This window comes from Schistocerca americana, chromosome 9 (assembly GCF_021461395.2).
Source record: "Schistocerca americana isolate TAMUIC-IGC-003095 chromosome 9, iqSchAmer2.1, whole genome shotgun sequence".
NCBI lineage: Eukaryota > Metazoa > Arthropoda > Insecta > Orthoptera > Acrididae > Schistocerca > Schistocerca americana.
Genome location: NC_060127.1, coordinates 178,133,765 through 178,147,726, shown reverse-complemented (window position 1 = coordinate 178,147,726; position 13,962 = coordinate 178,133,765). Strand labels below are relative to the sequence as shown.

The window sequence follows — 13,962 nt, the reverse complement described above, 5'->3', positions numbered from 1 at the left end:
AGTGCAGAAAAATAAGAAAATTAACAAAGGGTGACATGAGACACTAATTTCTCAACTAAGACTGGATACAGTAGACGGATGGGATAAAATCGTAACCTATGCGTGAATTATAAGAAGATAAATCTGTGATGTTGTACAGTAATTGCCGAAGTCTTCCAGAAGGATAAAAAAATTACACATCAAATAACATTACTGACAGTCACGGATGAGCCTTAAGTCTATTGAGAAAAGTATTACATTCGTGAAACGTACCAGAGCGCCTACAGATGCACAATAATTCTCATACCCTACTCGCCCAAGCTAGGAGACAATTATCTCTCCGCCTAGCAAAAGTTTTAAAACGTCAACCAGTCGTTATACCGCCATGTCTGCAGTTCTTAAACAATGTTGATTTACTCTCCACTCCAGAGAAAAGTTTTCTACTTCAATCAATCCTCTCGTCTTCACATCCGCATTTCTTGTAAACTGATGTCCTGACTCCTTTGAAGCTACTATTTTTGTAGATTAACCTATGAGGAACCCTCTACAATTTTTTAGGCCAGAGCCGGAGAATCGGTTCATCGAAGAGGAAACAATCCCTGTCCACAATGCACGTATGTTGCTTCTCACGGATCTTTATCTGTCATTGACTTCCACTGTCTCAGCGTTCTCGAAAGGCTACTTGTCGGCACGAGACAAGGTTCATTTGACATGCGTTTCGGCCAGGTGGCACTGCTTGTAAAAACTGAGGCTCGGCTCAGTGCAGGTGTTCGTCACATTGGTTTGTGATTGTAGCCCTGGACCTCACATCGTATAGGGTGCATTATACATAAAACTACAGGAACACGACCCACAGAGCCGACCGGGGTTGCCGAGCGGTTCTAGGCGCTACAGTCTGCAACCGCGCGACCGCTACGGTCGCAGGTTCGAATCCTGCCTCGGGTATGGATGTGTGTGATGTCCTTAGGTTAGTTAGGTTTAAGTAGTTCTAAGTTCTAGGGGACTGATGAACTCAGAAGTTATGTCCCATAGTGCTCAGAGCCATTTGGACTATTCTTCTCCCAAGGGCACAACGTGCGACGCAACGATGCTAACAACAGGAAAAGTTCCACAATTCCCTCACCCATAATAAGTATCCAACAATATGAAACTTCCTGGCAGATTTAGAACTACCCACAGAGGCCAGTACTATCAATGCCTGGGTCACCATCCACTGCCAGCCCTCAGCGGTCAGCTTGTCTCATCCCCTGCCCCCCCTCTCCCCGAGCCGGCCGCTGTGGCCGAGCGGTTCTAGGCCCTTCAGTCTGGTTCCGCGCTGCTGCTACGGTGGCAGGTTTGACTCCTGCCTCGGATATAGATGTGTGTGATGTCCTTAGGTTACTTAGGTTTAAGTAATTCTAAGTCTAGGGGACTGATGACCTCAGCAGTTAAGTCCCATAGTGCTTTGAACCATTTGAACCATCCCCCTGCGCTTTCCTCTGAATGGTGATCCGCAACAACCATGGGGGTCAGTCCGAACAGCAGGTCATTGGGCTTGACCACTGAAAACAGCCTGGCATGTCACGTGCCCAACTAACCTACGCTGTATATTACATTAAAAATGAAAGCAGACAGCTTAATTCTGGAGACCACTGACGTTGCTAATTACAAGTGTTAACTATTTTATTAATTGATGGTAGAAGAATTTAGATAGTAATGATTTTAAATCAGTTATGAATAAGAAGTTAGAAGCATATTTCATTAGGGGGAACATACACTACTGGCCATTAAAATTGCTACACCACGAAGATGACGTGCTACAGACGCGAAATTTAACCGACAGGAAGAAGATGCTGTGATATGCAAATAATTAGCTTTTCAGAGCATTCACACAAGGTTGGCGCCGGTGGCGACACCTACAGCGTGCTGACAAAAGGAAAGTTTCCAACTGATTCCTCACACACAAACAGCAGTTGACCGGCGTTGCCTGGTGAAACGCTGTTGTGATGCCTCGTGTAAGGGGGAGAAATGTGTACCATCACGTTTCCGACTTTGATAAAGGTCGCATTGTAGCCTATAGCGATTACGGTTTATCGTATCGAAACATTGCTGCTCGCGTTGGTCGAGATCCAATGACTGTTAGCAAAATTTGGAATCGGTGGGTTCAGGAGGGTAATACAGAACGCCGTGCTGGATCCCAACGGCCTCGTATCACTAGCAGTCGAGATGACAGGAATCTTATCCGCACGGCTGTAACGGATCGAGCAGCCACGTCTCGATCCATGAGTCAACAGATGGGGACGTTTGCAAGACAACAACCATCTCCACGAACAGTTCGATGACGTTTGCAGCAGCATGGACTATCAGCTCGGAGACCACGGCTGCGGTTACCCTTGACGCTGCATCACAGACAGGAGCACCTGTGATGGTGTACTCAACGACGAACCTGAGTGCACGAATAGCAAAACGTCGTTTTTTTCGGATGAATCCAGGTTCCGTTTACAGCATCATGATGGTCGCATCCGTGTTTGGCGACATCGCGGTGAACGCACATTGGAAGCGTGTATTCGTCATCGCCATACTGGCGTATCACCCGGCGTGAAGGTATGGGGTGTCATTTGTTACACGTCTCGGTCACCTCTTGTTCGCATTGACGGCACTTTCAACAGTGGACGATACATTTCAGATGTGTTACGACCCGTGGCTGTACCCTTCATTCGATCCCTGCGAAACCCTACATTTCAGCAGGATAATGCACGACCGCATGTTGCAGGTCATGTACGGGCCTTTCTGGATACAGAAAATGTTCGACTGCTGCCCTGGCCGAAACATTCTCGTGATCTCTCACCAATTGAGAACGTCTGGTCAATGGTGGCCGAGCAACTGGCTCGTCACAATACGCCAGTCACTACTCTTGATGAACTGTCGTATCGTGTTGAAGCTGCATGGGCAGCTGTACCTGTACACGCCATCCAAGCTCTGTTTGACTCAATGCCCAGGCGTATCAAGGCCGTTATTACGGCCAGAGGTGGTTGTTCTGGGTACTGATTTCTCGGGATCTATGCACCCAAATTGCGTGAAAATGTAATTACATGTCAGTTCTAGTATAATACAGGGTGATTCAGAAAGAATACCACAACTTTAAAAATGTGTATTTAATGAAAGAAACATAATATAACCTTCTGTTATACATAATTACAAAGAGTATTTAAAAAGGTTTTTTTTCACTCAAAAACAAGTTCAGAGATGTTCAATATGGCCCCCTCCAGACACACGAGCAATATCAACCCAATACTCCAACTCGTTCCACACTCTCTGTAGCATATCAGGCGTAACTGTTTGGATAGCTGCTGTTATTTCTCGTTTCAAATCATCAATGGTGGCTGGGAGAGGTGGCCGAAACACCATATCCTTAACATACCCCCATAAGAAAAAATCGCAGGGGGTAAGATCAGGGCTTCTTGGAGGCCAGTGATGAAGTGCTCTGTCACGGGCTGCCTGGCGGCCGATCCATCGCCTCGGGTAGTTGACGTTCAGTTAGTTACGGACAGATAAGTGCCAATGTGGTGGCGCTCCATCCTGCTGAAACATGAATTGTTGTGCTTCTTGTTCGAGCTGAGGGAACAGCCAATTCTCTAACATCTCCAGATACTGTAGTCCAGTTACAGTAGCACCTTCGAAGAAAAAGGGACCAAAAACTTTATTGGCTGAAATGGCGAGCAAATGTACAACTAAATGAAACTTTATAGCTCCCTTAATTCGCCGATAGATAGTGCTTAGCTCTGCCTTTTGTCGTTGCAGAGTTTTAAATTCCTAAAGTTGTGGTATTCTTTTTGAATCACCCTGTATATTTGTCCAATGAATACCTGTTTATCATCTGCATTTCTCCTTGGTGTAGCAATTTTAATGGGACTCAGAGAAACGAGACATTAGTTGAAAGAGTTGAGGAGCGTGAAAGGGTAGCAGTGGTTGAGAAGGGAGTGAGACAGAGATGTAGCTTATCATCAGGGTTACTCGATCTGTACATTGAACAAGCAGTAAAGGAAACAAAAAATGAAGTAGGAATTAAAGTTCCGGGAGAAGAAACAAAAACGTTGAAGTCTGTCGGTGACTTTGTAATTCTATCAGAGACGGCTAAGAACTTGGAAGACCAGTTGCGCGAAATGGACAGTGTTTCGAAAGGAGGGTGTAAGATGAACATCAACAAAAGCAAACCAAGTACAATGGCATGTAGTCAAATTAAATCACGTGATGATGTAGGGATTATATTAGGAAATAAGATACTAAAAGCAGTAGATGAGTTTTGCTATTTGGGCGGCAAAAGGCTGATTATGGCCAACATAGAGAATATAAACTGTAGACTAGTGACGGCAAGAATAATGTTCCTGAAGAAGGAAAATTGTTAACATTGAATGCAGATTTAGGGTTCTAATGTCTCTTCTGAAGGTATTTTTCTGAAGTGTAGCCATTTATGGAAGTGAATCCTGGACGATAAATAGCTTACACAAGAAGAGAATAGAGGCTTTTGAGGTGTGGTGCTACAGAAGAATGTTGAAGATCAGATGGACAGATGACGTCACTAATGAAGAGATATTGAACGGAATAGGGGAGGCAAGAAATTTGTTTCACTACTTAACTAAAAGAAGGGATCTTTTGATAGGACACATTCTGAGACATCACCAGTTTAATATTGGAGGGAAGGGGCGGGATAAAGATCGTAGAGAGCGACTAAGAGACGAATATAGGGAGGAGATTCAGAACGATGTTGGTTGCAGTAGTTTAGCAGAAATGAAGAGGCTTCCACAGGATAGAATAGCATGGAGAGCTGCATCAAACAAGTCTTTGAACTGAAGATCATAACAACGCAACATGAATAACACTTGAGAAGTGTCAGTGCAGCAATGGACTGACGCGTGTCACAAAGATTCATCACAATAGACGAATAATATTCCGTGGATCAAGGGAGACAAGTTTGCGAGATGTTGCAAGGGTTCAAAGACGATTCAATGACACACATTTTATTTAAACACAGTACAATATGGCCAGGAATTATGAAGTATTGTTTTATTTAGCATATGGATTGTGTGACGAAATCAATTGGTTTCAAGACTCGCTGCGAAATGAGAAGAGAGAGCTAGCGAAAGAAATTTTTATCATTCTCTCCTCAACTCCACTTTTCACTAAAGCTGCCCCAGCACCGATGTTGAATTCATGTGTACTCATCTTCCTAACATCTAATGCACTAGTTTTAAACCTTCGAATTTTCTGTAAAGTTGTTTTTACTTTTACAGAGTATTATAACTATGTTTCGTGTTATAAAAGTAAAAAACTGATAACAGCAAAGGACTTTAATAGATGAATGCATTACGAATGAGTTATTGGACTAAGAGTTTTTGAAGATGTCACCATGATTAGACTTGATTTATCGAACATACATATTATAAAAACGTTATTACTGTAAGTTGAGTTCTTCTACATGATTACCGTGGAATACTTCAATATAGTGTTTACTAGTACCGTGCATAAAACATAGAAAATTCGGACACTAACTTTCAATACTATTTTTAAGAAATGCTTTGTTATGATGTTTACTGTGTTATAATAGCAAGCATTTGCAAAACGCCACAGATGAAAATTATACGCAAGTAGACTATAAAATGGTTTTTTTCCTCATTGTTAAGTAAGGAAATTATACAAGTAAAGTTTCATTTGGCATGGAATTACTTTACAAATCCATTAAGGCTGCCTAACCGAAGAATAACGTTAAATATTACACTATTTTATTTGAAATATAGAAATTAACAACAAGGTCATTTCATGATATAATATTTTTCGTTATGCATGCACCAAAGTTGTGAAATAATTCCCATTTTTTTTAAATTTATTATTTTGATTTTGTTCAGCTATGTCGTTACAGCAAGAACTTTGTAGAATACGTATGTCCTCTACTGTCAAGTTGAGCATATGCAAATAAAATTTAGAGATTTTGATTGTGATGCCGAAAATATATTACAGTGTTGCGTTCGGCTGATACTCGATGGAAAACAAACATGTTCTGGTATTATGATTTTTCCATATCGCAGTTACGTGAACCTTTGTAAGTTTCCCAACCGATACCTTGAATATCATTTTAGACCACAAAACGCATACAACAAAATATTTGGCGTTCCATATGAAGGATACTACGAATACTGTATCCCAGGAGAAATCATATTACCCAGAACAGCTAAATGCAACAGCCAGTTAAAATAGAGCACGATTCTTATAATGAGACTCTATCTAGAATAAGATCAATGCAGATTTTATAAAGTACTGTAGGAAATGGATTGGGGAAGGATGTAGCGTGAAATAGCAGACGATTTATATTCTGATACTCAAAGCTTTATTGCATAATTTAGAGCGATGGTACAATGTCTTTGTTCACTTGGAAGAAATAAATTAAGATAATGCGATGTTCTAGAAACGAAGAGTAAGAGGAATATCAAGATGTTCATCTTGCCGTCGTTGGATGTTTGCATCAGGCTGCTTCTGGCGGAACCTGGGAAAAAGAACCACTGGCTGTAGACATTCTCTACGATATTCAGTTTGTGTCAGTGCTGTGATGTGTTCATGACAGTTCATAAAAGGGTGTAAATAAAACTACAGTTTTGCCTCAAGTCCTCTACTGAAAAAGCAACCAATTTCAGAGAATGAAATTTTAACGGGGACAATACACAGCCAGAGGGCAAAGGATATACTATCGGCTTCCGATTCTACTTGGGCCACAGCACCAGAAAGCAAAGCTGTAAGACCATATACATATGTTCATATATCTAGTAAGATAAAGAATTTATGTTTGCTTTTGTTGATAATAAAGCGTTGTAGAATCATGCAGTAGTTTTAAATCCTTTTTGTACGAGCGTGAGCTATCAACGTTTATCTCTTACATAGCTGCTTACTATCTGTCTAGTTTCAGCGTTACCATTTACCAGATGCTGGCGACCTGGAGCTTAGTGAAGCAGAGATTTGTAGCCGAAGCCGATGGCTGGGGCAGCAGCGATTGCGGGCACAGCAGTCTTGATCACCGCTGGAGTCTGGAAGCGAGAAAGCGAAAGGTGTATGAGTCGTTTGTTCACGCTGCAAATGCAATAGTGATGGGGTGGACACAGAGTGTCAGTTAGATATTTGTGCCGAACATTGGTCTTCCATCCTTATTGTTCCTGCTCGTTTATTCTCCTACTATTGATTGATTTTTGTTTCAATTGCACTCTAGATCAGTATGATGAAACTGAGGAGCCAGTATCCATGGTCATGGAACATCAGAAAAGTTAATAATGAATTACATTTACACGAATCCTAAGCAGATGACAAGCTGTTGAGTATTTACTAGCGTAATCGGCAATATAACACAGGAATTTGCTTAAATTTTTTCCAGGGACTCCTTCGACTTAAAAGTGCAAGGATTATTGCTAAGATTTTTTATTTAAAATGGATGCTGTAGAATAGTGAACGACTTGCTGCACAAGAGTCAAGGCGCTGCATTCCAAATGCTGATTGGAATTCTGCCAAGTATTAACTGAGTGAAAGTTGATAATTTTTCGGAATAATCAATTGCAACTATATTATTCCAGAAAACGTTTTAAGTATTATCTGTGATGTATATTTGCAGACTGAAGCGACGAATGAAAATTTATACCAAGGCCAGAATTTGAACCCAGGTCTCCTGCTCTAACCACTACGCCGTCCAGGCATAGTGACTTTGCATAGTTGCAGGGGTACGCTAGCAGCTTGCCCAATCCAAATTCCCACATACATCTTGAAAATATGCTCATATTGTTAACAACAAATGACATTAATGGAAATATAGTATATTGAGAGGCAAATTGCCAAATTATAGGCTAGAAATTAATGGCAATTCTGAGTAACTATATTCTGCAGGTGGATTATTTGGTAGTCATTTAGTTGATCTACCTACGTTAGCTCCAAATATAGTTGCTTGGTTTGCAGTTATTCCTTCTCATATGGTTACAATGCATATAATAATAATGCTAGGGATAGACGAGAGGTTTTTGAATGTACGTAACACTTTGTCCGAACTTCCATTTATAAGCCAAAAATAGCCTTTGTTATTGGGAAGATTCACACCGCAATAAAATACTGCACTTTCTAAAAAGTTTTCCATGGGGCTCAGTACTAGCTCCATTTCTATTTTGTTCTACAGTGATACTTGGGGATAGGCGTATGAAAGTGATAGGAAACTAGAATAATTCTTGTTTTGAACTATCTATTATTGGAGATACTATTCTAATGCTAAACCTTTCATGCTTGTATATGCAGGCAAATACAGCACCTCTGTTCGATGCTCTAGACATGATGAAGGATTGTGATTGATGAACTAATGCCAAAGCCACTTTCTGGTAGCTACCCTGTTATCGACATTCACAGACCCTTAGTTAATATGGACTCAGGACTATGAAACTCACCTGCTCGTGGATGACCTGAGGTGGTCCCTGAACGAGCTGGGCAGGGGGCTGGATCAGGCGGGTCTGCACGATGGGGGGAGGCTGGATCAACTGCCTCTGCACCACTGGGGGCGGCTGCACCAGGCGAGCCGGTCCAGGCACCACTCGGGTGCGCACCAAGGTTGCGGGGGCGGCGGCGATGCCAACAGCGGGGGCAGCAGCGATGCCGATAGCGGGAGCGGCGGCGAGGCCAACGCCTCCCAGGCCGCCTCCCAGTCCACCTCCGTAGCCGCCTCCGTAGCCGCCTCCGTAGCCGCCTCCGTAGCCGCCGCCGAAGCCGCCTCCGTAACCGCCGCTCAGGAAGCCGGGGGCTGCCTTTGCCTCGGGCTCTGGCTCAGGCATGCACTGGGCCACGGCCAGCAGCGCTACAGCGACCTGGTACGTCGGATTTCAACTGTTATTCGTCATGTCTCAGATGTCATTAGAGCATATACCTAGGGTCTCTCTCGTACACAATCCTGCAAAGTTAGTTTCGGAGTGGGCAGTGTGCGAACTGCTGCCCTGAAGAGCCGTCTCAGAAGTAATTTATAAAAAGTTTTCCACAGGGCTCAATACTTGGTCCATTACTACTTTGTTTTGCACTGATACTTGGGGATAAATGGTCTGCTATTAGGCGTATAAAAATGATAGCCTAGGCTGAAAATCTAGCGAATGACATAGACTGCATTGGGAAACAACCAAGAGTATGACAGTGGTCAATCAAAGAAGACATAGTAGCCATTCCCACTCAAATGTCAGCTTCAAGTAATACCAGTGTCTTCATCAAAAGTAAATGTTTAACTTATGGTTGATACAGAGACTATAAATCATACTTTAACTCCTGGCCCTGACATGCTACGCATTGAATGTGAACCTCAAATATAATAACAAAACTGTAAGAGGAGTTCCACAGGGCTTCATCTCAGTCTCAATACTGTTGTCCCCGCATCTGCACGGTAACTTTTCTGCCCTGTGCTTTTATGATTATTTTCGTGCCAGAAATCTCAAACCAAAGGGTCAAAATTGTGCATATGAAGTCTGTTGTTGTGCTTGTGGATGAAGACTTGTTTTTGGTGGACGAATGGGGCCAAAATTGTGACAGAAAAGTGAAAGTAAAGAAACTTTGAGTAATCATTTGGAGCTGATCAAACTTCGTTACCATCGGAAACTGTTCCCTCTTATCAGAGTCTTCTGGTAACTTTTGCTTTAATTCGAATGTTGGGAATTGAAAACGTGATCTGCACATTTCTATGGTGGCATTATTGAGGTACTGATAGTTTGAAACTTTGTCTGCGAGTCATACAAGGATAGCTCAGATGGTAAGGAATTGTTTGTAGAGAGGAAACATGACATTTCGAGTGCCATTTTTGACAAAACCTATCTGAAAATTGGTGGTGTCTTTCACGTAGGGGAAAGGTAACTAATTGTAAACTGTCACAAAATGCTGTAATCGAACCGTTTCCTCATGAGAGACGTTTCCTCCTCTAGTTATTGAACCTTGTCAGCTTCAGAGTTCGAGAAATGGATCCTGACATTTCGATGGAGATGCTATGGAGTTACCGATAGCTTGGAGCTTTGGGACTCCAGTCACGAGTAGTAGAAGGACAGCTGAGCTAGAAGAAAATTGCTCGCAAATAACTAAGACAGTAGTTTGAGACCCAGCTTAGACAAAAATTACATTTCTAGTGTATCTAACATTATTTATGTTTTACGCCTGCGAAAGTGGGCAGACGCCATTTCGCAAGCAGTAATTCAAGGAATAACATCGGTCTGAGATAACGCATAGTTATAGACAAATACCAGGTGTGCGCGAGAGAAGCGCACGCAAATGATCTGCAGTCGCGATTGTATCGATCAGCACAATTAAGCTGATCAATCTGAAATTAGTTAAGACTGATTGAGTAAATTATAAGAAGTTCTGGAAGAATGAAAGGTGAGATGTGAGATGTTGCATACTCGAACGCTGCTTTTCGAGCACTGGAGAAAGATTAAACGAAAAAAGTACGTAATGCATCACTACTATTACTTTAGAAGAGATAGTAATCTCATTTAAATCTTGTGGTCCAAGATCGTCTCTCATCTTCGATTTTATAAGATGTGCCGCTCCTTTAATTACGTCAGGGTCACGAATCCTAATTTATATTTTATGCCTGCAGCGGTGGCTCTTATATGAAAATAAGTTCCAGATCGTTTAATGAAATGTTATATGTTACTACGTGCTTCAGCTAGTGGCACTAACTTTGTTTCCAAGAGTTCTCCCATTTGGATGTGCCGATGACAGTAGCTATAATGTGTCGTAATAAAAGAAAATACATGACGCGATCCAGGTCCTGCTGTTCATAAACAACCATTACGATCATAAGTTCATTTACGGAGTTTATTACCCCTATTTAAAAAAAAATCATTCTAAAAATCCATATAATTTGTTTCAATAAAAACAAAGGCAACTAATTTAAACCTGAGAGGCGATTTTATGGTTAAATAGCTGCCTCATATCAAAAGATACCGATGCTAGTATTTGTTTTCCGTCCAAACCACGTATCAGAAACGTCGTGTCTTCATTTCTCTGTCTACACTGTGAAGTACCGTTTTAGGCTTTGGTTCCAACTGCACGTTACACTCTAATATCTCCATTGCTTCAAAATTGCTCAAGATGAAGAAAGATCCGCGTTCGACTTCCAGTTTTGAATACTGCCTTTCTCTGCCTCGTGATGACTAGGTGTTGTGTGATGTCCTTAGGTTAGTTAGGTTTAAGTAGTTCTAAGTTCTAGGGGACTGATGACCATAGATGTTAAGTCCCATAGTGCTCAGAGCCATTTGAACCATTTTTTTTAATACTGCCAAATTCATCAAGAAACAGGTAGAATGTTTTCAGAGCAGGCATAGCCAACTAAAGTAAATCTGTCAGAAAATTTTGTGCATTCACGGTGTACTAGTAACGTATGGTATCATTTCTCCTCTTCCAGTTATGTCAGCGCTGTGATCCGAGAACAGTATCTTTATTTTAAACACAGAAGGTGGAGTGTGAATTTAAACTGGGAACCCCAGCTGTGAGTCGTACACGGATACTTTGTGGATGACATCGGAAATTCACTGAAGCTTTTTGCGGATGATGCTGTGGTATATCGAGAGGTTGTAACAATGGGAAATTGTACTGAAATGCAGGAGGATCTGCAGCGAATTGACTCGTGGTGGAGGGAATGAATCTCAATGTAGACAAGTGTAACGTGCTGCGAATACATAGAAGGAAAGATCCCTTATCATTTAGCTACAACATAGCAGGTCAGCAACTGGAAGCAGTTAATTCCATAAATTATCTGGGAGTACGCATTAGGAGTGATTTAAAATGAAATGATCATATAAAGTTGATCGTCGGTAAATCAGATGCCAGACTGAGATTCATTGGAAGAATCCTAAGGAAATGCAATCCGAAAACAAAGGAAGTAGGTTACAGTACGCTTGTTCGCCTACTGCTTGAATACTGCTCAGCAGTGTGGGATCCGTACCAGATAGGGTTGATAGAAGAGAGAGAGAAGATCCAACGGAGAGCAGCGCGCTTCGTTACAGGATCATTTAGTAATCGCGAAAGCGTTACGGAGATGATAGATAAACTGCAGTGGAAGACTCTGCACAAGAGACGCTCAGTAGCTCGGTACGGGCTTTTGTTGAAGTTTCGAGAACATACCTTCACCGAGAAATGAAGCAGTATATTGTTCCCTCCTACGTATATCTCGCGAAGAGACCATGAGGATAAGATCAGAGAGATTAGAGCCCACACAGAGGCATACCGACAATCCTTCTTTCCACGAACAATACGAGACTAGAATAGAAGGGAGAACCAATAGAGGTACTTAAGGTACCCTCCGCCACACGGAGTATGGATGTAGCTGTAGATGTAGATAGCTCAGATGCTAAGAAAGTGTTCGTTAAGAAGAGAGAATCCCCCTTAGTGACGGCAACTGCTGCCTCAGTGGCAGTACTCACCAGAAGAGTCTTCATGGCGTCAGAGGTGATGTGCTGTGTTCCTCGGGAGCAGACGACAGCGAACTGATGCTGCGACGTCGGCGCCGCCGGCATTTATACCCCGGCGGGCGGCCGCCGGTTCCCACCCCCCGATCGCAGCGACCTCGCGGTCTCGCCTTCGAGTCCTTGTCGCGTGCGCTCGCTATTTCTAATTAGAAGCGCCAGCGGGCACACCTTCACTTGGCGTCGCAGGCCTCGATCCAGTTTCGCGTCGCCTCTCTCTTTACCGCACGTCTTTTTTCCTTTTTTTTCCATCCTCCGAGTCTCCTGTTAGCGGCGGTGATACCATACTCGTCACACGCGCCAGCGAAAGTAAGACAGTACCGGCGGTAGCACACGTCACCGCCGGCTAACTAGCGGACATCTAATTGGCTCCGCGACTCGGGAGTTAATGGCGCGTTTGCAAAAGTTATAGAGCTGGAATGCAGGTGCTTTACGTCCTTAGCGTTCAGTCGATGTCGTGCTCGTCGATGACGAAGTTCAACTTCGTTGGTGCGGAAGAAATTCACGATGATACGAGGGTAATCCCAAAAGTAAGATCTCCTATTTTTTATACGTGCGTACTTCTACATCTACATCTACATGATTACTCTGCAATTCACATTTAAGTGCTTGGCAGAGGGTTCATCGAACCACAATCACACTATCTCTCTACCATTCCACTCCCAAAAAGCGCGCGGGAAAAACGAACACCTGAACCCTTCTGTTCGAGCTCTGATTTCTCTTATTTTATTTAGATGATCATTCCTACCTATGTAGGCTGGGCTCAACAAAACATTTTCGCATTCGGAAGAGAAAGTTGGTGACTGAAATTTCGTAAATGGATCTCGCCGCGAAGAAAAAGTCTTTGCTTTAATGACTTCCATCCCAACTCGCGTATCATATCTGCCACACTATATCCCCTATTACGTGATAATACAAAACGAGGTGCCCTTTTTTGCACCCTTTCGATGTCCTCCGTCAATCCCACCTGGTAAGGATCCCACACCGCGCAGCAATATTCTAACAGAGGACGAACGAGTGTAGTGTAAGCTGTCTCTTTAGTGGACTTGTTGCATCTTCTAAGTGTCCTGCCAATGAAACGCAACCTTTGGCTCGCCTTCCCCACAATATTATGTATGTGGTCTTTCCAACTGAAGCTGTTCGTAATTTTAACACCCAGGTACTTAGTTGAATTGACAGCCTTGAGAATTGTACTATTTATCGCGTAATCGAATTCCAACGGATTTCTTTTGGAACTCATGTGGATCACCTCACACTTTTCGTTATTTAGCGTCAACTGCCACCTGCCACACCATACAGCAATCTTTTCTAAATCGCTTTGCAACTGATACTGGTCTATGGTTCAAATGGCTCTGAGCACTATGGGACTCAACTGCTGTGGTCATAAGTCCCCTAGAACTTAGAACTACTTAAACCTAACTAACCTAAGGACAGCACACAACACCCAGCCATCACGAGGCAGAGAAAATCCCTGACCCCGCCGGGAATCGAACCCGGG

The 13,962-nt window shown here is 42.7% G+C and overlaps 1 protein-coding gene across 1 annotated transcript; it reads right to left on the bottom strand.

Annotated features, from left to right (window-relative positions):
• Positions 1-6,323: 6,323 nt before the first annotated feature.
• LOC124551263 (cuticle protein 79-like) lies at positions 6,324-12,476 on the bottom strand. The gene is made up of 4 exons (XM_047126261.1): positions 12,423-12,476; positions 8,421-8,834; positions 6,927-7,031; positions 6,324-6,496 (listed from the first exon to the last, which is right to left on the bottom strand). The coding sequence occupies exons 1-3, from the start codon at positions 12,435-12,437 to the stop codon at positions 6,948-6,950; spliced, it is 513 nt and encodes a 170-aa protein (XP_046982217.1). The 5' UTR covers positions 12,438-12,476; the 3' UTR covers positions 6,324-6,496; positions 6,927-6,947.
• Positions 12,477-13,962: the final 1,486 nt, after the last annotated feature.